This window comes from Lagopus muta, chromosome 1 (genome assembly GCF_023343835.1).
Source record: "Lagopus muta isolate bLagMut1 chromosome 1, bLagMut1 primary, whole genome shotgun sequence".
Classification (NCBI taxonomy): Eukaryota; Metazoa; Chordata; class Aves; order Galliformes; family Phasianidae; genus Lagopus; species Lagopus muta.
The window spans coordinates 104,164,742-104,190,759 of record NC_064433.1 but is presented as its reverse complement, the minus strand read 5'-3'; the positions used below and the strand labels follow the sequence as shown (position 1 = coordinate 104,190,759).

The following is a 26,018-nucleotide window of genomic DNA, read 5'->3' as shown; positions in this document are numbered from 1 at the left end:
CCAGGTAACATTTCTGGTAGGTACATTTTACTGTTCTGGCTTGCAAGCTGCAGCAAGAGGCTACCTACTACCAAGCCTTCTTTCAAGTATTAACAAGAGTAACCTATGATTTGAGAGGTGTTTGTTGATCTGAATCTTCCTCATACTCTCTATTGTAACCTGTTTTGGCACAACTCTCACTTCATTTGGCCAATAAATTTTGTCTTTCCTCTTGTACATGTTTGTACAAATGTAAAAGACAGAGTATGTCAGAAAAAAACCAACAGAGGAAACAAATGCTACAGGCTCCTATTTGTTGGAGATCTGTTGAGCACAATAGATTCTGCTACACAGAACTGCATCCAAGCAAATCTTAGCTTTCTTGTAAAGGTTTTGATTGTGGCAGCCATGCTGGATGCTGACCTGGGGCCCAGGGTCCCACAGATGCTCTGAGGCCATGCAGATGTTGTCGATAAAGAGACAGATTTATATACTGTTTACCATATGGAGAAGAACCCTTATGCTAAAGAAATTTTACATTTTCCCGTGTTTCATTTCAAGCACAGCTGTGTAAGTCTGACAGCTGATTTGATGCACTGTTCACAGAAAAGTAAACTGATAATTCAGAATACATCTGTCTCAGCTCAATGCTGCTGCATGCCAGTAATGGCTTATCAGCCACAATGCACATAACGTGAGGTGGCCAAAACCTAGAGAAGCATCTAATTAATTCAACATCCAGTACTTCTAGTAGGAACAAACCAAGTATGAATAAAAGCAAAACTCTGAGCTCAACAGAGACTTCCTATAGCTGTCATCAGAAACTACAGACAACTTCTTATTTGTATAGTACTACAAAAAATGTCACGCAGCTTTCCTGTGATGCGGTGAAAGAAATGGTAGGGCTTGACCACTGTCTTTAGGCCAAAATGCACAAACGTGAGTTTGAGCTGGAGCAGATTTAGCTTTTGATGCAAACATATAGGGGCTCTGATTCTGGAATAAAGAACAGCTGTACTACACTTTCTAAATTGCCTCAAATCGTTGAAATGATGTTGACATTCAAACTAGCACTGCCTTCTCAGAGAAAAAGTATACTGGCATTTAAATAGCCTAATTATGCATGCACTGTCATCTGTATGGGCTTGAATAACCACATAAGTAAGATTTAAGCTCCAGATGGATAGAACGGGAGTCAATTGGATTTTGTTCCTAAGTGCTAAGTCCCTTGGGATAAGTGAATGTATACTCCTAAGCACATAAGTGCTCTGGAAGACTGTACTCACTGTGGGGTGTTACTGGCACTATGCAGGAAGAGGCCAACTACTTCATTAAATAATGGGAAACTTGTACCAGGGCCTACCTTCTGCAGCTCTACCTTGTGTTTGTCTCAAGTTTTATGTTCTCTCCTATTGCCAGCTTTAGGTTGTTTTCCAGAACACAAAAAGAGCAACAGCCAAAAAGTGCTTTTATGCAGGCAGTCAAAGCACAGATTTTGCTTTCTTGCAAATTTCATCTGTTTACACTGAGAGACTTTATCCAGCAAGAAGACTTTGCAGTATTATGATCTACGGAATATAAGCACTATAGGACACTATAGGAAAGTAAGCAATTTTCAGAGGTAAAAGAAATACAAGAAGTAAGCAAGTGTGATGGTCTTCCTCAATCAACTGAGCTCCTTCTGCTCTGCCTGGAGTCATACACTAAGGCCATCATCACAGAGAATATATGGGTCCTTCAGAAACCTGCTAAAATATTTCCTTTGTAGAACAAATAAACATAGCTACAGTTTGTGTTAGAATAGCCAGTGTGAAATATGGACCTGGCAGTTTTAAGTAGATCCTTGCAAAAGAACAGAATACATTTTTCAGCCAATACATTTTTAATACTTATAAAACTAAATAGAAACACTGGCTTGCAGACAAATTGCTTTTAAGACTAGTTATTGATCTCTCTTGTTCAGAGACGCAATTCAGATTACAGATTTCACTTGTAGCAATTTCTCAGAAGTGAGTAAAGTTCAGGCTTTGCACAGGACTGGTGTCAACCATCTAAGTCCTTAACTGTGTGGTGTGAAGGGAGGTAAGCAGCACGCAGATCCTGCACTGGCTTTCTCCACAGCATGAAAACATACCTCCATGCTTTTGGTGTCTGGCATTGAATGCATTACTCATACAAGCATCATCACAAACACATAAAATATATAATTAGGTACCTAATGATAAAAACTGAGCTATCAGTCTTGCACCAGTTGAGACTTTGAAGTCAGTGATTGGTAATTGATGCTGACCGTAAACTACTGATGATGTTTTGGGTTCTTCTACCTGTTTGAAGGGGAACAGCGTGAGTTTGATAATGCTCATAGTCTGTCACCAAGGTGCTAACACTATAGCAACATTACTATATTGGCTAGATATATTAATACAGCAACACTAATATTCACATCCCTTGAGATGCACCTGTAGTAAACCAGCAGTGACAGGGAAACATTTCTAACACTAACACAGTTCTCTGTGCTGATATCTGTGGTCCCTGCACTTTTCTGGCCAGTACCAACAGCTCCCATCACAATTAAGGCTGGTGAGCAGTCCCAAGAGTCAGACTGCATGCAGCCATCCTGCTTTGGGGGTGAGGGCTAGGTGCTACACACACATCATTTCCTGTTTTCTGGGCTCCTGCCAGAGAGAAGCCCCAGATGGATCTGATTTACTAGCACACTACCACAGTCTTGGTGTTGGGTCATCCCACTGTATCCAAAGCAGTGGGTCCTGACCTGTGGACCTCATCCTGACTGTCTGCACTTAAGGCAAGGAGAGATCAGTGTGAAAGGCATCAGACAGACAAGGTGGCATGATGCTCATATTGCCTGGTCTTTGTCAGACATTGGAGGAAGATGAGAGCCAGCAGCTGATATTGAAAACAGTCACTTAAGTTCAAGAGAGCCAATAGAAAGAGTATTTGAGAGTAATCATAGCAAAAATTATTAACTACATCAAGGGCTATTACTTTGCTTACATTTCTTACTCATTTCTCCCTTGTGCTAGGCAGTTTGTTTGAGTTTCAGAAATAATCTCTCATGCTTCAACCACAAACACTTCCAAAATGCCACTGCTCTCATGCCTGACCCTTTCTCCCCACCCATGCCCCCTTTCCTGTGCACCCACATGGAGAAGGTCTATTGAGAGCATACTAACTTACCAAACTGAGGGACGCGTTCTGCCTTGGCCGAGCAGATGTTGTCCTTGTGTGCCCAACTGCCGTAGGTGGCAGAGTAGATAATAAGGAACTTGGACTCTTGACAGTGGAGTTTCAGTTCCTGGTTTTCACAGGCTGATTTGGTTTTGTATTCAGCTGAAATAGAAGCAAAAAACAATACAGTAGCATGAGGCAAGTTTCTCAGCTAGACTGTTAATAGCAAATAGCAGCATGACAGAAAACAGCTTTTCTGCAAGTTGTTTTTTGAGTGATACGTGGAACAATTACAACCACAGACAAAGCCAATAGCGAAGTGGAGCATTTCCTCCAACTAAATTGTTCCCTCATGACTGCCTGAAGCCTCCAGCTCTTTTTAAAAATGAATTGAAATACTAACTTTTGCCAATCTCCTCTCCCACTGGAACCTCCGCCCCCATTCCTGCCTGCTTTTCTGGCCTGCTTTTCACTACTGTTCGGGAGGACAAACCTTATCCTTTCCTTTTGTACCTCCCCAGGACAATGTTGCATTCTGTGCCCATTCCAAATGCTGTGGCCTCATCAATCACGGAGGCGGCTGGCATCGCTGGCGGCACAGCACGCGGCACCAAGCGAGTACCGAAGAATGGAGGACAAGTTGTGAGCCCTGAGCCAGGCAGTGCTCTCAGCTCTGTTTGCATCGCTCCAGCAGTCAGTGGGTTTCCCTGGGTGTGACCACCCGGCAAGGCTCCTTTGAAAGTTTTGCTGACAAAGCAATGTGGATCAGAAGCCTGAGAAAAACACCGCTCTCTCTCTCTCAGGGGGCACGGGCAGGCTGGCAGAGCTCCCCACATTGAGAGGGATGACCTTTGGGACAGTGTGGATGATCCCACCCAGGCACAAACCTAGGCTGGGTTCTGCCATCCCTGGCCTCCCTGGCCTGGCTACAGTGCCACACCATCCCTTCGTGCGGTTGAGGCCAGGGAGAAGAGTTCGTTCTGCTCAATGCTTTTGTCTTTCAATCATGTGAAAACAGGAAAGAAGGTTCCTGAGCCAAGCAGGAGCAAAGGGAAACCTTACTGTTACTGAGGGAGCAGAGTGTGGGTGTAAGTGCTAGGGGATCCAGAAAGAAAAACTCCTATTTATTCAATAAAGGAAACACTGTTCCATTTAGAATAGATCATTATTTTTTTTTTAAGGGTTAATTTTCCTCTTTAAAGTCCCTTCCAGTCCCTGCACTGCCATGGGGGTCGTACCCCAAAATGGCGGCTCTGACCCCAGGGCTGGCAGCCGGAAGTTGGGCTCTGCCTCTTGTGAGGCTGTGAGGAGGGAATGCAGGACAGACCCATGGGCATCATGAGGGTTGGCATACAACAGACATGTCTGCAGAGATGCAGAGGGAAGGGCAATATTTCCGAGGAGATGAAAAACTAAGGAATTCGGGTAATCACTTCAGCGCTCACTTGAAGGAGGCAAGGAGTTTGCAACATATGCTTAAAATGATACCCAAGCAATTTCCTGAATAGGGATGCTCTTCCAGCCAAGTCTAACAATATTGGTATCTCATCTACAAATATAAATTTCCTGCTGAATGAAATAATGTACTTTGCACTGGCACTGGACTCTCTTCTATTCTGAAAGCTAAATACACTTTTGACCAGCTTTTGTAATATTTGTACCACAGACAGTATTATGTGCTCACAGTAACTTATCTAAATATAAATCTAAATACAAATATAAAAAATATCTAAAATATTAAAATAATAATTAAAAACTAAAAAGAGGATCCACTTTTCATTAGTAGAAGGAGATTTCTAATGAAAATAGTCACAATTGCTATATTCGATTTTACTTATTGTATTTATCAGTAATGTAGTAATCGTAGTATATGAAAAAAAAAGAAATATTAGTAATAGATAATAAAACAGATCACAAAAATGATAAATTCTAAACAGTCTTAGATAATTGGCCCAATAAATCTCTCTGCCAGTTCTTTTGTCAGTGCTTTGCCAAAGGTGAGATCTATTCCTTTCCATCTTAGCTCTTCAGTTCTCTGTTGCATACTTTGTACGGAGCTTGCTGTGCCACATTTATTCTTATTCCACCAATGAAGCCCATCCTGATGCTTTGATTAAAGAAAACCTCTTTCATGTTTTCTCCTTTAGCTGTGGGATGGTATCCTGTGTTGGCTGGTGAACCTCCCCATAAATAATTCCACAAGAATTTTCTTTGGGATCCACTTCAGCCATACTGGAAATTAGCTGACAGAAACAGCTGAGCCCCTGGGCAACCAGGGCTTGTTCTCACACATAATAGCAACAAGAAAAACAATTGAAAGAAAACAAAACAATAAATTAAACCTCATCATGATCATCTTTTTTGACGCTTTTCTCATGTTTGCAAAGATGGTTCTCTTTAGGGCGGGATTTGCCCCTTTTCCATGCCAATGTCAATTACCTGTTTAGGATACAGGTAATTCTATAATAAATGGTAGATAATAACAGAGGATCTTTGAAAACTTTGGTCCTACTTCTTAAGCATTTTTGCATGCTTCTTCTTATGAGATCTTCTTCATCATTTGGATCCAGACATCTGCTTTTGCTGTTCAGCTCTGTATTTCTGATAAGACATTATCATTGCCATCGCTTTAAAAATAATTTCCAAAACATTTTTCCTTTAGAGTCTGACATCTGACATCTGGTTCTGACAAACTACACTGGTCACTAAATTGGCAGCAAGCACAGTGAAGTTGTAAGCACAGCAGAGAGCCAAGGCAGGATAGAAAAAAAGCAACTTGTTATTAATCTAAGAGTCTCAAAACTCAACATGGATTTAGATAAAGCTTTGTGCAGTGCAGTGGCATTCTAACCAAAACAAAAAAATAAAACAGACAAAAGCACATTTTTCTCTTGTTTTTTACTTACTAGGTTTGCATTTAAAGGAGACAAGGAGGAATTTAGTGGTCCCTGGACATAGATCAGGTCCAAAAACCCGACTATTGACAAGAAGTTGGCAGGATCTCAGGTTTTGGCATTCATCCAGTACTTTCTAGAACAACAGGCAAAAGGGATAGTCTTGAAAACAAAGTATGAAGCTATACAGCAATGACAACATTTAGTTGTACTTTGTTCTATACAGGAGACAAACTTCCTTCACAGCTTTCTGGCCACAGACATGTAATACATCTGTATCCCTGGATTTAGGCCACATCTCCTATGGCCTCTGAGCCTCAGCCAAGTTTATGGCAACACATTCATAGCTGCATTATCAGTGGCAGTTGAGGATGCTATCAATTCACTGTTGCTCGTTACTCTTCTCTCTGACCCCAGACAGTCAGCAAGACACTGCTGCACGCCACCACAGCCTACTGATACTTGGGACTATGCACAGAGCCAAGAACATGTGTGAGTAAGTCTACCCTTAACTTGTTTCTTTCTTTTCTTTTTTTTCTTCTTCTTTTTTCTTTTTTTTTTTTTAAATGTCATTTTAAGGTCAAATCTATGTTAGATCTTTTGGCATAGCAATAAACATTACTGTGGTAATGGTCCTTACTGTGCTGTTTCTCTGAGTGGCAACAGAAGGAGGACAACAGGAAGGTCACCACTGTTACACACAGAGAGTCTTGTGTACCTTCTCTAGGCTCAGTTAAAGGATCATGCATTCCTAATACTTTCAGTAATATTCTCACTTAGTGCTTTCAGACCTGTAGCTATGATGGCGAAAGAAAACATGAAGATGCTGTAGAAGATGACTCTGAGACCAGCTGTAACCCAGTCACACCCCAAAGCATCTAAAAAAAATAATTAAAATGCAGCAGCATACTTATGAAATTCCTATTCACCTCCAGAGCCCAGTTCAGAGGCTTTCTATATACTATTTCCCATAGTAGGGGGGTTGGAACTAGATAATATTTAAGGTTCCTTCCAACTCAAGCCATTCTATGATTCTCTGATTGCTGTCCCCCTGATTCTTGATATATAAAAGCACAACACACTAAGGAGGGCATTATCTTTATGTCACTCAGCTCTAAATAGGAGTAACTGTAATATATAATTCTCAGACAGTTTTAGGTACTTTCATAAAATCTAGGGTATTTTTGGTCCTGTTTCTCATTAAAGGGCTCTGAGTCATACCAAGATGCCAAATCACAAATTCACCACTGAGATTAGCACAAGCTGCACTCTTGTTTCCAGGCTTGTTTCCAGACAATTGGCAGTGGCTGAGCCTCTCCTGCCATCACTGGAAGCCATCCTTCCCAAACAGAAATGATACACATTGGCAGCATATTGCAGTGATCCTGTAACATTCTTGTCTTTTTGTTTCCCTGCGTAGCAGAAGACAATGCGCATCCAGTACTTTTTCAGCATTAAGTGCACACTGTAGATTTTAAAAGGGAAAGAAAAGCCCAGCAGATTTAATTTTATCACTCAACTATTCTTTTAAAGAGTTGCAAGTTACACAAACAGCTCCTCCTTAATCAGGATTGTTCTGGAGCAGGACAGTGAAATAGAGTTACGACTTCAGTAAATGAAGAATGGCTGTCCCCTACTGAGTCATCTTCTTGCACCCGAGCTGAATCATCTCCTGTGCATCTGTTTGTATTTTCTCTTGCTTAAGGCAAAGAGTAGTCACATTCTCTATCAAGCTGCCGCACAAAAACATGCAACTATGAAAGCAAACAATGATAATCATAACAAGACAGCTCAGGGTTATTAACATCTCAGGACATATCAAATTTTGCAGTAATCCTTTTAATAGGAGGTCCCCATATGGAATGCCTGTTACACATCCTCAGGGCTGCAGGCTGCATCACGCCTATTTAAGCAGACTGCAGATGTAGTTCCAAAGGGAAGGGGAGGAGGGATGAGATCACTGGTGCTCTTTCTCTAAGAAATCAGTTTACAGGATATTGCTCTTCTCCTTGACAGAACCGGAACTCCCTAAGATGCAGAGCATTTGTATGTCTCACATTTGTGGCCCTGTCAGAGTGATTTCATGTCTTTGATCAGTGACAGTGCCCAAACAATGATGACGGTTTATACAACAGTTGTCCCACGCTGTGTTTATTATATGTAAGGGGAAAAAAAAAAACAACTGCAAAAGGAGACCTCACAAAGATGCTCAACATCACAAACCCAAAATAATCATTGGTGTTGCCTCAAGTAATCAGTAAAATGACATCAAGGATGCATCTGGCTTACTGTTTTTAGTGGAGAGCTGTACTTTCACATGGCCCACAGGTCAAGGCTGGAATGTCTTTAGCAGTTGCAGTACAGCATGGGCAAGCCACACATATAAACTATGGGCCTAATAATGTTTCTGGAGAGAAGATGTTACTGCCAAACAACTCCGTAAAACTCTTCAGCTCACTAGTAGTAGAAACAGATGTTCCCTGTTGTCAAAGAGTGACGTGTCAGCTACAAGCACAAACATTGCAAGCTTCATCAAAGCTTCTGTAAAGCACTTACAACAGCTTCACTGACAGAACATGTTTAGATTCCACTGACTACACATTTTTCCAATGATTTACTGAATTAGGTTTAACACTGCTATTTCCACTATGATGAAACAAACCCTTAACAGCAGTGTAAGCCAGCCCTTCTAAGACCTGTTAGAAGTCTCCATGACAGAAAGCAATAATATATGAAACATAAGTCATTTTAAATTATATTTAAGTGGACTTGGGAAACAAAATATAGGATATTTTTGATACAAACCATGTATTTTTTGAAACGTAGGTAGCCACAGAAGTGCTTAGAATCTGCTGTTTAGCTGCCACAGGCCCTTTCAGTGGTGACAGCATGAAGCAAGCCAAATCCTACCAAGATGTCAGCTAACTCAGTGGATTTGTAACCCAGCTGTGTTAAAAATTTGCATCCTCTGCTGGGGATAAGGAAAGGCCATGTGATAGATAAAGGCTGGTCTACTGAGCCATGACAGATATTTGCTTAGAAGGGAACTGATTACTTTAGGGAACATTGAGAATGTGGTTTTAAAAGTAAAGCTTATCAAAATGGAAGGAAATCTACACAGCTTTCACAGTCTACGGTAATATCTTGCTGGCCAGATGAATCCTTTCAGGTGCAATACTTTTCGTGACAAACTGACAAAAACATGGTGACATTTCATTTAACATGGTGAACACTTGCAGTTTTCCTGCAGCATAGCTCACCGCATGGAAGTCTACAGGCATGTTGTGCAAGATGAACCTTTTCAAGATGTGATACCTGCAAGGAGGTGGGTGCCACACAGTTTGTGGGTTCTGTCATTCTGGCTTCAGGCTGTTGTGTGCCACACATTTGGTAGTCTTGCCCGTAAAGTGCTGACTGAATACTTATTGTTGAATGCCGAGGACAGTGCAGACTCAAACGTTCCCCATCGCAGGCATAAGCAGTATGATTTTGAAGAAGTTTGGTTAGGTAACCTAGAAAATATTCAGCTGTGTTACAACTAGTACAGGAAATGACAAGCTTGTTAGATAATATGAAAATCACAATCAGCCTCTGGAAAAGGGCACTGCAGTCAAGGTTAAACATATGGCCCGCTGCCACAGCACCCTGCTTGGGTCAGTCTTTATATGCCAGTAACAGCCAGGTCTGGAGAACAGCAGGTTGCTGTGGCACTGTCTCAGGGCTGCATCAGTATCCTGTCAGTGGCACAGCAGTTGGAGATGCCATTTCACAGACAACAAGGAGGACTCAGGCCCTCCTTGGTCATGTCTGTTATATCTTGGCTTAAGCCAGCCCTCTGCATTTTGAGTCTTCCTAGCAATTGTGTTACGCACAAATGACAAGGGAGGTGACTCCCTGTGGGCCACCAAGCCAGGTGCCCAACTGAGAGGAAAGGTTGTTCATAAGTGCTGGACATGGAAGCTGCTGGACAGAAACCCAAAAGCACTGTATGCAGAATTTTGTATTTACCAGAGAATATCAGTTACCAGGAGAGGAAGAGGTAGGGTCTGCATGCAGCTGTACCATCTGTTTGCATCTTCTAATAAGTAATCCCATGAGCAACTAATGAAACAGCTAATGAAAGCTGTTCTTCTGATTTGTATTTCATCGAGTGGGCACTGTAAGCCAAGATTTCTCTTATCACCACAAGTATTTATAAAATTCATGTCCTGGTGCCCTTCTCTCTGTTCTTGGGCAGAAAACCTCCATGGAAACATGCAGACTGCTACCTTTGACCATTACAAATTAGCCATTGTGACGTGAAACTACCGGGGTTACTCAATTCAAAGAATTTCCTCACCTACACTTATGAAGTTTTGATAAGTATGTATATATAAATACACATAATGAACTGCTGCACTCGACTGAAGTCTGTCTTTATGCAGAGAATATTTGTGGGAAGGAAGAAGTGAGGGACAAGAGAGAGAAAGGACACAAAATGTCAGTCTCCATGTGAAGCATGATCTTTACCACTCCTCATCAATAAACACATGGAAATTAGATCCAATACCCAACTTCTCAATATATGGAACACATAACACCAAGTTCATCCCCATTTAGAGCAAAACAACAACAACAAAAACCCAATAAAACAAAACAACAAACAAAATTTCCAAACCCAATCTATTAAGTAAGGAGAAAGTACTAAGAGCTTCTCGCTTATTTGTTATGAAAAGGGTTTGCGGGAATTTTAATACTGTGACCATCATTACATAAACATCTTTTTAATTTTCAAAATTGAATTTTTCCCATCCTTGTCTGTTTTCCAATCATGTGGTTGGTCTAATTAAAGGCAAAACAAGTATTATCTCCTCAGAAATTCTGCTTATCCCACTGTGATGATAACAATATTATTACTATTAAGTACAATGGAGAAAAACTGTGTATATTTTTTTTTTTTTTTTTTTTTTTTTTTTTTTTTTTTTTTGTGTGTGTGTGTGTGTGTGTGTGTGTGTGTGTGTGTGTGTGTGTGGCTGAATCAGAAAGAGAACCACAATCATTTTGAATGCTAAAAAATACAAAATCAGTTTCCTGGAAGGAAAGAAATAAGAGTTTGCTCATGCTATTTAATTTTCATATTTGATGCCTTTTTAAGCCCTCAAAAGAGAAAACGAGAGAGAGAGAAAGAGAGAGAGAGAAAGAGAAAGAGAGAAAGAGAAAGAGAGAAAGATGCTTTGAAACAGAAATCCAAGTATTCCAAGTAAACGACAAAATGATGAGAAAAAGATATTCCAATCCTCTGGTGTTTTTACCACCTGCTGAAGCTGGATGAAATTTCAGCTCTCCTATCAGTTGTTAAGTTCAAAGAACGAAGTCTGCTCCACTACTGCCTTTGCCATGTCCCCTCCATAGCTCTAGAGAAGATTGGAGTCATTGGATGCATCTGCCACTGCAGCAGAGACGTAGGTGAGCTCTGCACCTCACTGGCCTCAGAGTGCTGGCATTGCCATCAGGATGGAGAACATTTCATGACCTGTATTTGCAGCCTAGATCTCATGGAGACCAGCCGTGTGGCTTCACACAGGTTAAAAAAAAAAAAGAAGAAGAAAAAAAGAAAGCAGAACCCATCCCCTACATTTTCCAGTGTAATTGAGATCACAAATAGTTGAGCTTTCCTGCCAGAACCACTCCTGTGTCAGCCTGCTCCTGAGAGGTGCTGAGTACCGCCAAGAAAATGGGCCCAATGCCCGGCTGCACCCAGCCTACTTCGCTACGGTCTGATACCGCAAAGGGGCCTCCTGTGGCATTTGCTGCCGCCGAGGGCCTTTCGCATTGCCTTTGTAGCATAAAGGGCCACAGTGTAAAAGAGTATTCAGCCCAATGTGAGTAGTGGGCACTCAACACCTTGAAAGATTTCGCCTGATATTTGTAATCATTTCGATTCTTCAGGTTTTAAGTTACGGGGAACCAAGAGTACCGTATACAAAACAGCCCAGTATTCCCTAAAGAATATCAGCTATGTTGTGATTTGGATGAGTTCCCTGGCATCTTAACTGCTACTTTGATCTTTCAAATTCCTAATCCAGTATCTAAGCACCTTTATCCAACGACTGCAACTATTCAATTCTCTAAAAAAATGTTTGTAAAGAACGTGCTCTTGTTCTGAATAAGCAACATGGCTCACTTTTAAAATTAGTGTTAGTTGGACTGGTGAAAATAAGACATCATGCTCTCTGGCCTTCCAAGTGGCATTTAAAGTGACACTCGCACAATGAAGGATACTATTTGCACACAATAAAGGATAAATATAGCAATGGAAATTGGCTGCTAACCTCTGATAAGAGAAGTGGTGACGTAGTACTATCCGAACCACTTGTCTCACATGGCTGACCATGTAAATCACTTTTTTTTTTTATAATTACTATACACACAAACTACGTAGGCACAGGTCAAGAGGTTAGCCCTTTTACAAGAGTGGTGTAGACTGGGCAGCCCACGCTAGGCAGGGCTTTGACTCTGGTCACAATTTCCTCCTGCTTCTTACCTGCAAGTCTCAAGCTTCTTTCCACTCCTGATGCTGGCACTCCTGCCTGTCCCAGGGCTCTGCCTATCCTGTGCCCACCTAGAAGACTGGACTGGACAAGGCACAGTGCTTTCTTGGAGGCTGCTGCCTATACAGAATTCTTTTCAGCAAGAGCAGTGCTGCAGTGGCACAGGCTGCCTAGGGAGGTGGTGCAGTCACCGTCCCTGCAGGTGTTCAGGAGCCGTGTGGATGTGGCACTGAGGGACGTGGGCAGTGGGTGTGGTGAGGATGGCAGTGCGCGTGGGGGGGTGGGCTGGTGGTTGGACTGGGGGATCTGAGAGGTCTTTGCCAACCTTCATGATTCTGTGACTCATCTTCTCCAGACCATGAGTATCCCTATATTGTTTACCAGAAATTGGACAGAAATGCACTGCCCTCAAGGCAACACATTTAGCTGAATGACAATGTAAGGTTAGGCAAAAAATATGTTCTTATCTCTACAATTAATAGCAGCTCTGATTATCAGGAGAGAGGGCATTGTAACAGTTGAATGGGTCTGTCACTCTTTCTGAAGCACGCTTCCTTTTCTGCATTTCCCTCTGCTGGCGCAATTAAATCAGGTCATCCAAAATAGGCAGCAGGGTTGTGTCACCATACAAACCAGACTACAGGACTGTGTCACTTTCAGGCACTGGCCCAGCACATTGTCTAGGCTGCAGACACTTGGGGGCACAATTTGTTGCTCAGAATCCCCCATTTTGTTTTAATTAATCAAAGTCTGTTACTTGTAGATTCTGAGAAAACCTTTTTGTTTGGTTGGCTGGTTGGTTTTGTTCTCATTTCATTATTTTTTTTCCCCCCCCCAAAATAATAAACATGACTTCTTTAAAACGATATGAGACTTCCGAGAAAATGTCAATTGTAGTGAGGTCTGGCTAAATCAGAGAAACTTGGCAATACTACAGTGTCCTAATAGCATCTGTATGCCCCTGTGTGAAAGCCCCACTAGTCGCTTTCCCATTTATCCAAGGCACATTCATGAGCATTGTATGGAGTGCTCTGCATGCAAAATCATCTCGAAGACATTACAGACTGGCTCAGAAGTTAGGCCTGAATCATACATCCCATTGATTTGAAGGCCAGAAGGTACCATCCCACTCAACTGTCTGCATAACCCAGACTGCTCATTCATTGTAACTTCTTACAAAATACCAATGCAAAACCCAAGCGTAATCCTTTCTTCCAGAATTAGCCAAATTAGTCACAGCATCAACTGTGTTGACAAAGAACTCCAACTAAAAAAATGTAGCACCAGAAAAACGCACAAAACACTGAGACCAAGCAGCTAAACAAAGATTTAAGCCTTATGGATCACTTCTTGTTGCAAAGGAGGACAGTAACGACAGAGGCAGACTAAAATAACTAGCTTGAGAGAGTTCACATTGTAAATAGACACCTCTTTGTGTAAAACACCTCTTACAATATTGTAGTTTAAAAAAAAAAAAAATAATAGAACTATCAAAAAGCCTGGAAGTGGGCAGCTAAGAGAGGTTTTCCACCTCCAGTGTGTGGCAAAAGACAATGCAGGATACTCAGATACACTGTATTCATTCCTCATGGTGGGGGTCACTGGCACAATGCCTTAAGGCCCTTTTTCAGCTGTCAGCATTAGGCTATAGAAATGTGTATATTCTGTCTGGCGTGCATCTCACCACATGAAACATCAAGGAGAACAGCAATCTGAGCTGCGAGTCTACTGCCTAGCACATATTAAATGCAATCTCAGCGTTGACTGACGCAATGTCTTTTTGGCAAGACAGCAGCTCTGTAATATTTTTACAGCCTGAAGCTGAGTAGTACACAGCCTACAAGGATTGTCAGAGTCAGAATATACAGATTAAGGAATATTGGTTACTGTGCATAGTCCTATCTAGCCTAATTAGCACAGCAATTTGCAAGCATGTTGTAAAGATACACAAATCCATTTTAGATCAAAATAGATCAAAATAGCACTTGCATTGTTGTGGGATACACAAAAAAAGTTAATCATTTCAGTACATCTAAATAGTCTCCCGCAGCTTTCAGAAGAATTATGCCAACAGGTATTAAAAATACACAAGCAAGACTGACGAGTTTCAAGGAAGAGATGTCATGCAGTGATAACAGAATCATTGATAAACTCTACTACAAACACAATCAGAGGCATCAATCTGACATTTATTGGTATTTATGAACTAGCTGCAGTACTTGTCCAGCACTATATTCTCCATCACTTGTGAAAGAAGTATTGAACAAAAACAAACCCCCAAGTTTCCTCTCCCTCCCTTCTGCCACATTCTCTGTTTGTCTATGGAGTCGTTGTTGCTCAGAGCTACTTGCCCTACCACTGTATTCTTTTTCATCCACCAAATGCCTTGTAAGCATACTGCCTGTCTTTCTAGAAAGATGTGGTCTTACAATATTTCACCTGGAAGAAATATCCTTGGGCAGAAGCACTGATTATTCTACTTACCATTCCAAAATGAGCATAACAGTTTAATTCACACATAAAAATCCATATTTGATTAATGTGCCTTGTATAGACACTAATTTGACTCAATTTCTCTCACTTGCTCATTCTTTCAGTGAAGATTTTCCCACTATTTCTCTCAACGTCCATACAGCCTGCCAGGGACTACTGTCCTAACAACTTCATCCTTTTGCTTGCACTTGAAGAAGCCATCTTCTAGCCATCACACTAGGAAAACATTTTACCCATAATTTTATACTTGATCTTATTGAAACCTTTTTGATGGAGGGGTAGACGCTCACTTAGAAAAACTGGCGTTAAATCTCATGCCTGTGATGAGCTGGTAACTATTAAAAAAAAAAATCCCATTTCAAAACGTCAAGTCTGTTTTCAGAGATTCCAAAGTTGTCACATTTCTTAGAATCAGATCCTGAGAGTTTTCAGTTTAACCACTGTCAAAAGAGATAAAATGTATGCGACTGTGCTCTGTCCCTCTGCCATTCCCTTCCTCAGCACCATCTGAGCTCAGTGGCCAGTTTCAAGCATGGGATGGGACAGAGGGATCAAAGAAATAAAGCTGTTACAAGTTTCATGAAAACTGAAATTGCCCCGAGTTGACAGAGCAAAATAAGAGCTCTCACTTTCAATTCAATCCCTTACTCATGCTAAAAGTAAACTGGCTGCTGAAGACATAGCACACACATACTGGAGAGCTAATCATCCTGCTGCTAATGGGGCAACCTGTTTTCATTGGACTTCATGACAGATTGAGGATTAAGCCTTCAGTAAGAAAATACTTCAGTTAAAAATGAGAATGCTTTTGGAAAAGTATGGCAATCAAAGCAGGCATTAGTGATGAAGAATTCAGGTTTTCTGTGAACTGCTTTAGCAGCTCGTGTACTTTTGAAGGAAATTGTTTTGTGTGATTTTTCCCTCATTATCAGAACCTATGGACATAATCATCTTATTGATCATAACTCCCTCCTGTCTGCTAAATCTGAGGATCAAATTAAGCAATGGCCTAATTCCACCTGAGCTAGAGAAGGGACTCAGGTAGTGAGATAATTCATCCTAAGAACTCATTCAAACCCAAATATGCGAGCAAGGTTCATTCAGTGAATAAAAGCACACACACACAGTACAAACCATGAGCTTTTTTTTTTTTTTTTTTAAGAAAACAAACAAACAACAACAAAGTATCACAAAGGAAGAATCGACCACCTGTAACTTTTTGGTTATGCCAAATGTGCTTGTTTCTACAGGTACCACATACATAAACTCCTTGTACCCAGGCTGCCCAACACAGGCTTGCAGCTATGCATGAAATGTTTGCAGAGTGGGGAAACCCATGAATCTTGCACTAACAGGCCAGAAGACTACTCTCTCTGTCATGCCCTCCCACAGCTATTCTGTTTCATTCAGACTGATGGTTTCATGTTCCCTTGCACTGTCATCTTGGAGTGATGCTTATTTTCATTCTATGCCAATGGCTCTCTAAGGAAATTAGAAATCTCTACACCCTTCTTTTCTCACATTTTCTTTCCTTCTTTCTCTCCTTCCCTCTCTCTCTCCCAGTGTACATACATACCCCAATGGCTCTACTGCAAATCATTAGGAAGAATAGCATACAACACTTGGTAGACTTGGGTAAAAGCATCCAGCAGTTCCTTAGTAAACAGTGTGCTACAAAAGCCTGGTGATTTGGGGCTGTTAAACTCTGTGCTGTAGTCAGTCATACCTCTCTCAGCTATTCCATAAAGCCAAAGAGACAAATATTTGTCCTGTGACTTACGATGCTGAGAGGAGATAAAATATTTGTAAGAGAGGCTGCAAAGTTCCTTTCTGCCCTTACCAAAACAAACTTCTTCTGACAGGAGACAGAGTAGCTTCCTCTAGTGCTATTAACAAGAAGTAACAAGAGAAAGGCTCAGCAGGTGGCAATTTCATCTTGGAGACAGAATGAATGAATCACTGTGCCCCAGAGACAGCAAAGGTACCACCTTCCCAAAGACTGCAAGTAGGAGGACCTCAAAGTCTAGAGGAAATATTTACTTGAAAACTTGGATTTATGAGCTTGAATTTCCAAGTAATCTTGAGAAGGGGTGAGTGGGTGGGAGCTCTATTCATTACCAACCCCTCAGAAAGCAAAATACAGGTTTCATTTTGCAAAGAGAACCTTGAGTTAAACATTGAATCTCATGTACACTCCTCTATTTTTGACACTCAAAAAATCAGATCACAAGGAATAAGATAAATTAAAGACAAGGGAATTTCCTTATTGAATCACTAAATCCACCCCCTGACAGCTCTTATCTGAAGTGTTAGGAAAGCTTATAGTTGAGCAGTTCAAACCAGAAAAGCAAAACCCCACAACCCACTATTCTCATAGCTCGATGACTTTCTTTACATTTCTTCTTCCCCAGCTCAGTTTTATCTGAAGAAATGAAAAGTCCAAAACTGTAAAATGACTCTGAAATAATGAATGCTTGTCTTCCCATTCAAGAATAAATACAGTGAGGAAAAATAAACAGATATTTGAGCATTGAGACCCCAAAGCCTAGTGAAATTGTTGGCAATCCTTCCAGTGACCACCACAGACTTAGTCAAGTCTTACATTATGAGTGATGTTTTTAAATTAATTCTAAATTAAGACCCAAACAGTGCTGGTATTTAATTTGTTGCCAGCAACCACACAATAGACCTTTGAAACAAACTCTTAAAATGCATAGAAATTCAGATGAAATGACTCACCAATGCTGAACAAATAGGGCACAACCACACCTTCTTGTGCTCTTCAGCCTCTTTAGGACACTATTTTCTCTGTGTTTGGTTACATACCAAAATATTTTAATTTTAATTGTAGATTACAGTTGGAAGTTGACAGGCTTCTGATAACTGGTGACTGGTCAGACAGTGCCTTCTCTGTCTGGAGACACTTCCCATCAGAATAAGGGTATTTATTTGGAATAGGTTTGTAATCATTTTCCCTAATAAAGCTCAGACTGTCCAGAAGTTCTGTCTAATTGAAAAGGATATCTGTAATATACAGAATGGGAAGACAGGAGGAGCTAAGTTCTGCTATTTGTTTTAAATAAAAATAATATGATAGGTACCAACCTAACTGCATAGATATGAATAAAGAATGTTCCTGCCCCAATGCTGTGTAATCTGAAAGACAGACTCAAAGACATCGATCTCCACACAGAGGTGCTTAGCAAGTCATGTTTCTTAGAGGTTTGTATCTCATATCTGAATTTCCCAGTGTTGGTTGGGAGTGATGGTGGGGATGTGGAGACCAACAAACTAAGCTTTAACTCACTCACAGAGAACTGTTGGAGCAACATCCTCCCTTGGGGAAGCTAGTGGAGCCTGGCTGCTTAAGCTACCAAAATAAGTAGGAATTTAATTGAGCCAAAGCCTCAACAAAGTTTATTAAAATCAGTGGATTTAACAACAAAAAAAGTACTAGGCAAAATCCACGTATAAAATTGGATTTCTCAAGTCCCATTCCCTCAGGAAAGCAACTGGAACTGCAGAGATCAGCCTGAAGCAAAATCTTGGTTCTCACTTCTAACACACACCCCTGTTTCACAGAATAATTTCCAAATCCAAACCCACCCTACTTTAAGAAACTTTAAACCAGATTTTGAGGTTTAACTCCCATATTACTGAAATGAAACGTTTCTAAAATGAAATGTTCCTCTTTAAACAAAGCAACCAAAACTTGCATTTGACATTTACAAGCCAGTATCAAGAAGATGCATCGCTGACATCACTCCTTTTAGCACCTCATTATGTATGTTGGTGGAAGTACAAGCTCCACTTGCCACAATGAATCAACAGAACTGACTCCAGAAAATTTATACAGGATTTTATCTGACGAATGTAAAGCCAAGAAAAAAAACCCTCTCTGCATCATTGTGGTTGGTCTTGATTGATCCTGCCACATTATTACAAACAAAGCATTTGCTCAAAGTATTTGTTTGCTTTCCTTTTGCCTGGGGGAATCTGGGAATCAGTAAATGCCACAGAACTTAATGGAAACTTTTAATGCAGAAAAGCCACAAGATGAGATTATATTTCTTGGGTGAACTGGTTTGCTTTTTCATTAGATCCATTTGTTCTCTATTATTAGGCCAGAAGACTGAGTCTATGGAGTTAAAGTAATGCCTAGTTCTGTCTGAACTTTCTGGAAGACAAAAGAAAAGTTGACACCAGTGCACAAAGGTTAAAAGGTTCTACCTACAAAGCAGGCCACTTTCTCTGTTCACATCCACAGAGTCTTTCTTCAGCCCAGTTATGCAATCACACAGTTACTTCATTTCTGATCTTCGGTTACAGACACATTTCTTGAAAGCTGCCCAGAAAACCTGGCTGGGACTAAGGTAAAGAGAGGACAACTGAGTGATGAATTGAGCAAAGGAAGCCAGTTCAAGCAGAAGGCCTACGCTCAATGTAGCTTGTGGAGGAGGAAGAGGAGAAAAAAATAAGAAGTAAAATACTCATTCTCCTTTTTCATATCTTCTTGTAGGCTTTCCTAAGTGCTGCTGGTGAGGAGTTTGTCCTTAGAAGAGTTCATTTTTGCCACAGAGCAGGAAAAGGTGGGAGAAGAATCAGAGCTAGGGCAGAGAGCCAAGGGAAGAGCCCAGTGCTTTTTCCATAGCTAACCTAGAGAGCAGGGGGTTGAGACAAGGAAGCAGTGACTCCTGCTGTTCAGAAGGTATGCTCTTCTCAACAACTGCCACCATCTCCACTGCACCAGCCTAGGGATGTCTACTACCACAATATCACTGGTAGCAGGCAGTCGGGCTTTCAACAGAACCAGGATGAGATGTATATTAAATGCAGTATGCAAGCTAGCTGGTCTTGCGAGCTCTTTATTTAGCCTGCTTTGAGAACCAGTCCAGGAGCATAGAGGAGTGGTGAGGAAATAGCTGTCATGTAGCCATCATCTGTTGAAAAGATGTCCCTTTTCACTGCTGACGGTCTCCTGGGAGCCCAGACCAGTAGGGCTTTTAGCTTCCTAAGATTTAGAAAAATTCACAGCAGTCTTCAGTCTCCTGGACTGAAGTCCAGCCTGAAATGTGAAAGTTGCAAGTGGGCACTGAGAAAAACAACATGAGGACAGAGCTTTGCCAAGTAGGAACAAAACTGTGGACACGATTAAAAATTTTGGTGAAAAAAAGAGTTTGGATGTCTTTGGAAAAGCAGATAATAGGAAGAAAATTCTCTACCTCAAACCAATATGCACAAAGATCTAAGGAAAAAAACTGTGGATTCTCTCACTCTTTCCCCTCCCTCCCCTAACCTTCAGCTTTCATATTCAAACTTTGGCTTACATGTTCGGATTTCACTTTAAGAAAGGAATCATTCCAGAAGACTGCAGACTTGAGGACTAACCTCTAATTTCAATAACCAATACAAACAATAAGTATGTTCTTTGTTGCTGCCAAACTGCTAGAGAAGAATAGACTACATGGATCTTTAACTATCCTGCTTATCAACATGACTTTACCTCAGATATCTCCTGTTACTAAGGAGCAGCTAATTTTGCTTACTGAGTCCTTCATACACAGTTGATTTAGAACTCTGCTGCCAGATTCTTGTTTCAGAATATTCTTCTGTCCAGAAAATACCAATTCACATACCGATTCATAAACCATTAGTGCACAGTGAAAAAATGTCTCCAAGCAAACAAAACAAAACACTTCCATAGTTAAAAGCTAGGCTAAGAAACGCAAGAACAAGAATCTGCATCTATATATTCTAGGAGAGCAAGTGCAATAACAAGATCACGATGACAACCGAGTTGCAATAGCCAAATGAAGGGATTCTACTCACAGTCAGCACTGTGACTCTGTGTCTTATGAAAAGGGAGGGACAAACACTGTGAAAGTTTCACTGCTTCTGTTCTGTGAAGTGATCCATAAAAAATGGCCACTGTTTACTAAATGGGGAAATAAATACAAGTCAAACATTAAAAAAAAAAACAAAAAAAAAAACCAAACAACCAACCACAAACTTTCACTATCTACATATATTCCTGTCTGCTTTTACCCTCCTGCTTTCCAAACCATCAGACAAATCCAAAGAGGGTCATCTTTATGTTGTTACAAGCAGCAGGTAGGTCTTGTGATTAACAACTGGACTGGGACAAGTTAGAATTGCTAGCACAAAGTAATGCATACAGAAGGAGAGCAAAAGAGGTTACATGTAAAGTTGGTGCAATCTGACAGCAGGCTGGGGATTAGAGAAAGCTGTCAGAGAGAGAGAGAATGAGGAGAAAAAGAGAGGGAAAGAGAAAACGAAGAAAGAAACAGAGTTTGGGCTGCTGAGGTAGAGATCTGATGCTGGAAACACACAGAGCGGAAAAAGGCAATGACCCAAGAAAGTATGCACCTGATGATCTGAGTAGAAAAGCCTGAAATCTGTGAAGAAAAGTTTAAGCAACTTTCCCTCCCATTCTCAGTGCACTCCTAAATTTCCAATTTGAGATCAAAACATGCAGAATGCATTCATGGTCCTGAACTCAGTGAGTGCAACCTGTCACCTGGAAGCTTTTCCTTCAGAGGGGTAAAGGAGAGAGCTGGGCTTCGAGATTGGTGAAAGTGCAGGATGCCTGCAAAGCAAGGATACTCAGCTCCCTTCCTGTCACCTCCGAGATAATCCCCAAGGAGCAGCCAGCATCTTGGCAGCTGCAGGGCGCTGTTCCTTTAAACAGAACAGATTTGTTTCCATGTGTATCTAGCAGAGCTTGTGAAAATCAAGCTGATCCTACTGAGGGAAAGAGCAAATAACGAAATCTAGCAGTTCTGGAAGCTCAGTTTAAAGCTGGTGTTACAGAGCTTGTTCTAACCGTGTAACAGGTCTGAAACAGGCTCAGGATGGCATTACAAGGTGTTGTCTTACATCTGACAGCTCCTGGCCTGCAGCACCTGTCATGCATTTCCCTACCTTTGAAGTAGCTAAAATCTTCCCAGTGTGTTCCAGATGCCCTTATTTTAAATAGATCCAGTAACATTTCTGTATTTTCTGGATTGTGTCTCTATTAAAAGTAAAAAGAAAATGCGTCTGGAATTTTTTCAGGCCTGGAAACGCCCCCAGTCTGGATTGGCAAGAACTTTGGAATCTAATCTTTTCTACATTTTATTTATTTACTGAATTGTCCACATGACATTTTTAATGCTGAATTCTGGGTCGAGTTGGAGAATTATCTTTGGTCCTTCTACTTATTTAGAAAGTGCACAATGAAATACTGAATACAGCTGTACTTCTGAAATGGATCTTGGATAACCTTATCTGAATAACTTCATTTTAAATGTGAATGGACTTTTGTAAGGGGAACTTTCCTAGATAAACTTGAGGGATATTTTATAACTCAGTGGCTATTTGGAAGGGAAAATCTGAACTTCTGTTCCCTTGTGAAGAACTACATGCAACTCCAAAGCTAACATCTAAAGCCCAGCAGCCAAGCAAGCAAACCAAACAACCAGCAAGAACCTACAATATGGAAAAGCCTTTTATTTGTGAAGGAATCTAAAAGGAGAAATGTAGTTAATCCTAGCATAGAGTTCTGTTTTGTTTCTCTCTCTCTCTCTTTTTTTTTTTTTAAACATTTGGTGGTTGCTTCCTTAGAAACGTTCAGGTTTAAGGAGTTTGACACAACAACAAAATCACTGTTCCTGCTGCTGAGAGAACGCATCTGGTTTCTGCAGAACCACCACTGGCCTTTTGAACCGCATTAATATGAGCTATATTAATCTGTGTAATGCCACATTTGTGTTATTAATCATATACTAACTTAGTTCCAGTGCAGTTGACTGGCTTTGGGAAGGGTATTCATTAAGGGTAAGCTCTGCCTTTTGCCTTAGGGGCAGTTCCTTAAGCTCGCAGCTGCCAGGAATAGGCTGTGCTTACTGCGAAACACAGAGAGGAAAGGGACTGTTCCTGTAAAAATAACTTCACAACAGCAGTGAGATGTCCTGGAATACAAGGAGAGCACAGGGGTGCTGCAGTCCCAAACAGAACAGAGATTGTTTTCTCTCTCTGCTGGACTGAGGACACCCTCCCAGTTGGCACTGGCACCTCATTTGACACGGTGATCGAGGACCCTACTCCCTTCAGGGCCACTCCAGCCGGCACCCCCAAGGGCTCTCTCCCAGAGGGAGCTGCTTTGCCCGCAGGGCGCGACTCCAAGCCTACGGGAGAAAGTGGGAACCTTTCCAGGGACTTCCACGCACTCGGAATCGGGTCCCGGACGATCCGCACGCGGCTTTCCCAGAGCGCGGTGCTGGAAACCGACGGCGGCCAACAGGCGAAGCCCTCCCGCCCGACCCCTCGGGCTCCTCTTAACCCTCTCGTCCTTCATCCGCACCACATCTGAATCACGCTCTGCGCTCCCCCGGACGCGCTTCCCTCCCTCCGCACGCTCCGTACCGCCTCGTACCTGAGAAGTCCCGGAGCGCCGCCACCTCGACACAGCACGCGAGGATGGCGCAGGAGAGGAGGGGCAGCAGCCGCCCGCGCTCTACCTGCCGCCGGCGTGGGTGCTGCCCCGCGTCCCCTCTCCTCATGGTGCGGGAGAGGGCAGCGGGGGGGCGGAGCAGCCCTGCCCGGTGCCGAGGCCGCCGCGCGGCCGCCCCCCCGCCGCGAGAGGGGGTCCCGGCCGCGGGTCGCCGCCGCGGGGGAGGGAAGAAGCTCCTCGGCGGCGCCGCGCCTGGCACTGCCCTCGGCGCGCATCGTGCGGGCCGGGCTGACTCAGTCCCGGTGCACCTCGCCCGCCCTCCCCCGGCTCTCTCCACCCCTCTCCGGGCAGTTCTCGGGCCCGGCGCCTCCCTCTTGGCTAAATGGCAGCGTTCCGCCTTCGCACCCCGCGCTTACCGCTTTGCTTTCAACTTATTTCCCTCCCGTCATTTTTGCTTGGCAGTGGTCGGAGGGCCGCCTCAGGCTTGCTCACACACCCTGGCTCATGTGACAGCATTACCCCGCTGCGTTCTCTATGTTCCCTATACTTCCCCCCCCCATCCCTTTATTTTTCCCCCACAGGACAGACGCAAGGTGCTCCCCATCACTCTCTCTTCCCACGGCACAAACTTCCTAAATTCCCTTCCTTCCTACTTCCCCTCCTCACACTGTCTTGGCCTGCATGCCCGACCAGCTTCAGCCCCCTAGGGCTGCTGGCAGGTGTGGGGGAAACCCAGCTAGCAGGACAAAGCTCCCAGGATGAGGGATTTCAGTGAGCGAAGGGCTGCGTTAAGAAGCAAAAGAATATACAATCATAGAATCATAGAATTGCTCTGGTTGGAAAAGACCTTAAAGATCATTAAGTCTAACCACAACCTAACCATACTACCCTAACTCTAGCAACCCTCCGCTAAATCATTATCTCTCAAGAGCACCACATCTCTTTCTCCATTTCTTCCCCTCATGTTGCTGTCTGACAGTCCCTTACCCCAGCCCTTAGCTTAAAGAGCCGTGTAGTCCAGCACAGCTGAGTTTGAAGTGTGTAGCATTGCTTAAGGCTTTCACTGCAAGGTGAGAAAACATTTTGAAGTTGTTTTGAGAGGGTTCAAGTTGTTCCTTGAGATCTATTTTGTAAGACTGGAAAGTAAACCAGTGGGAAGTTAAAACAAATTCCCTTTACAAATTACCTGCTAAGCCAGCTTCGCATGTGATTTGCAGCTGCTTTTAACACATGAGGGGCAAAAGGGGCAAGAGAACCTAGAGGCAGCACTGGAAATGGGCATGGAAGCATCCCCTACCCCAGGGCTTTACTTGGGTGTAAAGCAGGTAGGCAAGGATATCTACATGCTGACAGCCTATGTTATGTTAGGTATGTGTGTTTATGCTCTTCGTAGAATCACCATGTAATCTTCTGAGTTACAAAGGATCTTTAAAAGCCATCTAGTCCAACTCCCCCACAATGATCAGAGACACCTACAGCTAGATCAGAGCATTGCCCAGCCTGACCTTGATTATCTCCAGGGACAGAGCATCCATCACCTCTCTGGGCAGCCTGTTTACTCATCTGCTTCCTCCAGAAATGGCACAAGTAAGTGAGTAAGTAAGAAATGATTACACCAAACAGATTCTGTTAAAACCATTTCTCTCCTCCTGGTCCAACTGAAGCTGGATCACGTCCAGATTTCAATTTCCTAACTTTGGCATCTCTTTCTGGAAGTCATGCTGAACTTTGACCATGTTTACATCTGAATTCACTTTCTTTCCTCAGCCTCTCCCTCTTCACATGCAGAATAACAACTGGATAGCTTGAGTAGGATGCTCGTTCTTCCTTTGGATGGCCAGATAATAGCAAATTATAAACCTGGCTGAGATCAGGAACATCCCATCAAGTTTTACTAAACTCAGAAAAAAATGGGATAAAAGATGCTGAAAAACAGGAGAAAATGGGATAATTTTAGAGAAGCTGCAACTGCAAACAGATGGGAAGACAGGACTAGCTCTGTAGGAAGTATGAAGTTCTTCCTTTCAGCTGCTTCAGGTGAGGACTGTATTTCCCTCTGAGCTGAAACACCTTCCCCATCTCTTGTAACCATTATATTAGGTACAAAACTATGGGACTCTCCTGTATACTTCCCTCTTTTTTTTTTTCCTCTTGATCTTGTTACGCCGAGTCATTTAATCAGATACTTCATGCACCTGCTGTCAGAAGTCAGTTCCACTGAAGGTAGAAATGAATACCAAGGAAACATTAAAAGTAGTGTGTATTTATATCCCTTAGTAAGAGGAAGTACTTGGGAACTGTGCTTAGATTTTCTACAGAAATGTCTAGGTGACTGAGGTGGACTGGTCTACCCTAACTCTGGCTCTGCCACATCAACCATAACAACATACCTACTGCATCTTCAAGTGTGTGAAGTCAGATGACCTTTGGCTTTAGACCCTCACAGTCAATAGAGAAATACAGACACCTCATATTCTGGCT

At 42.3% G+C, this 26,018-nt stretch overlaps 1 protein-coding gene across 2 annotated transcripts in view; it reads right to left on the bottom strand.

Annotated features, from left to right (window-relative positions):
- The window catches only part of EVA1C (eva-1 homolog C), a 36,059-nt gene extending 12,297 nt beyond the window's left edge, over positions 1–23,762 (bottom strand). Inside the window, exons 1-4 of one of the 2 annotated variants that reach the window (XM_048934159.1) lie at positions 23,520–23,762; positions 9,378–9,574; positions 6,075–6,198; positions 3,178–3,330 (exon numbers count right to left, since the gene is read on the bottom strand). In XM_048934159.1, the coding sequence (XP_048790116.1) occupies positions 3,178–3,330; positions 6,075–6,198; positions 9,378–9,574; positions 23,520–23,646 (601 nt within the window). In that variant the 5' untranslated portion in view covers positions 23,647–23,762. The remainder of the gene's footprint in view (positions 1–3,177; positions 3,331–6,074; positions 6,199–9,377; positions 9,575–23,519) is intronic. The other variant, XM_048934158.1, reaches the window with a different exon arrangement.
- Positions 23,763–26,018: the final 2,256 nt, after the last annotated feature.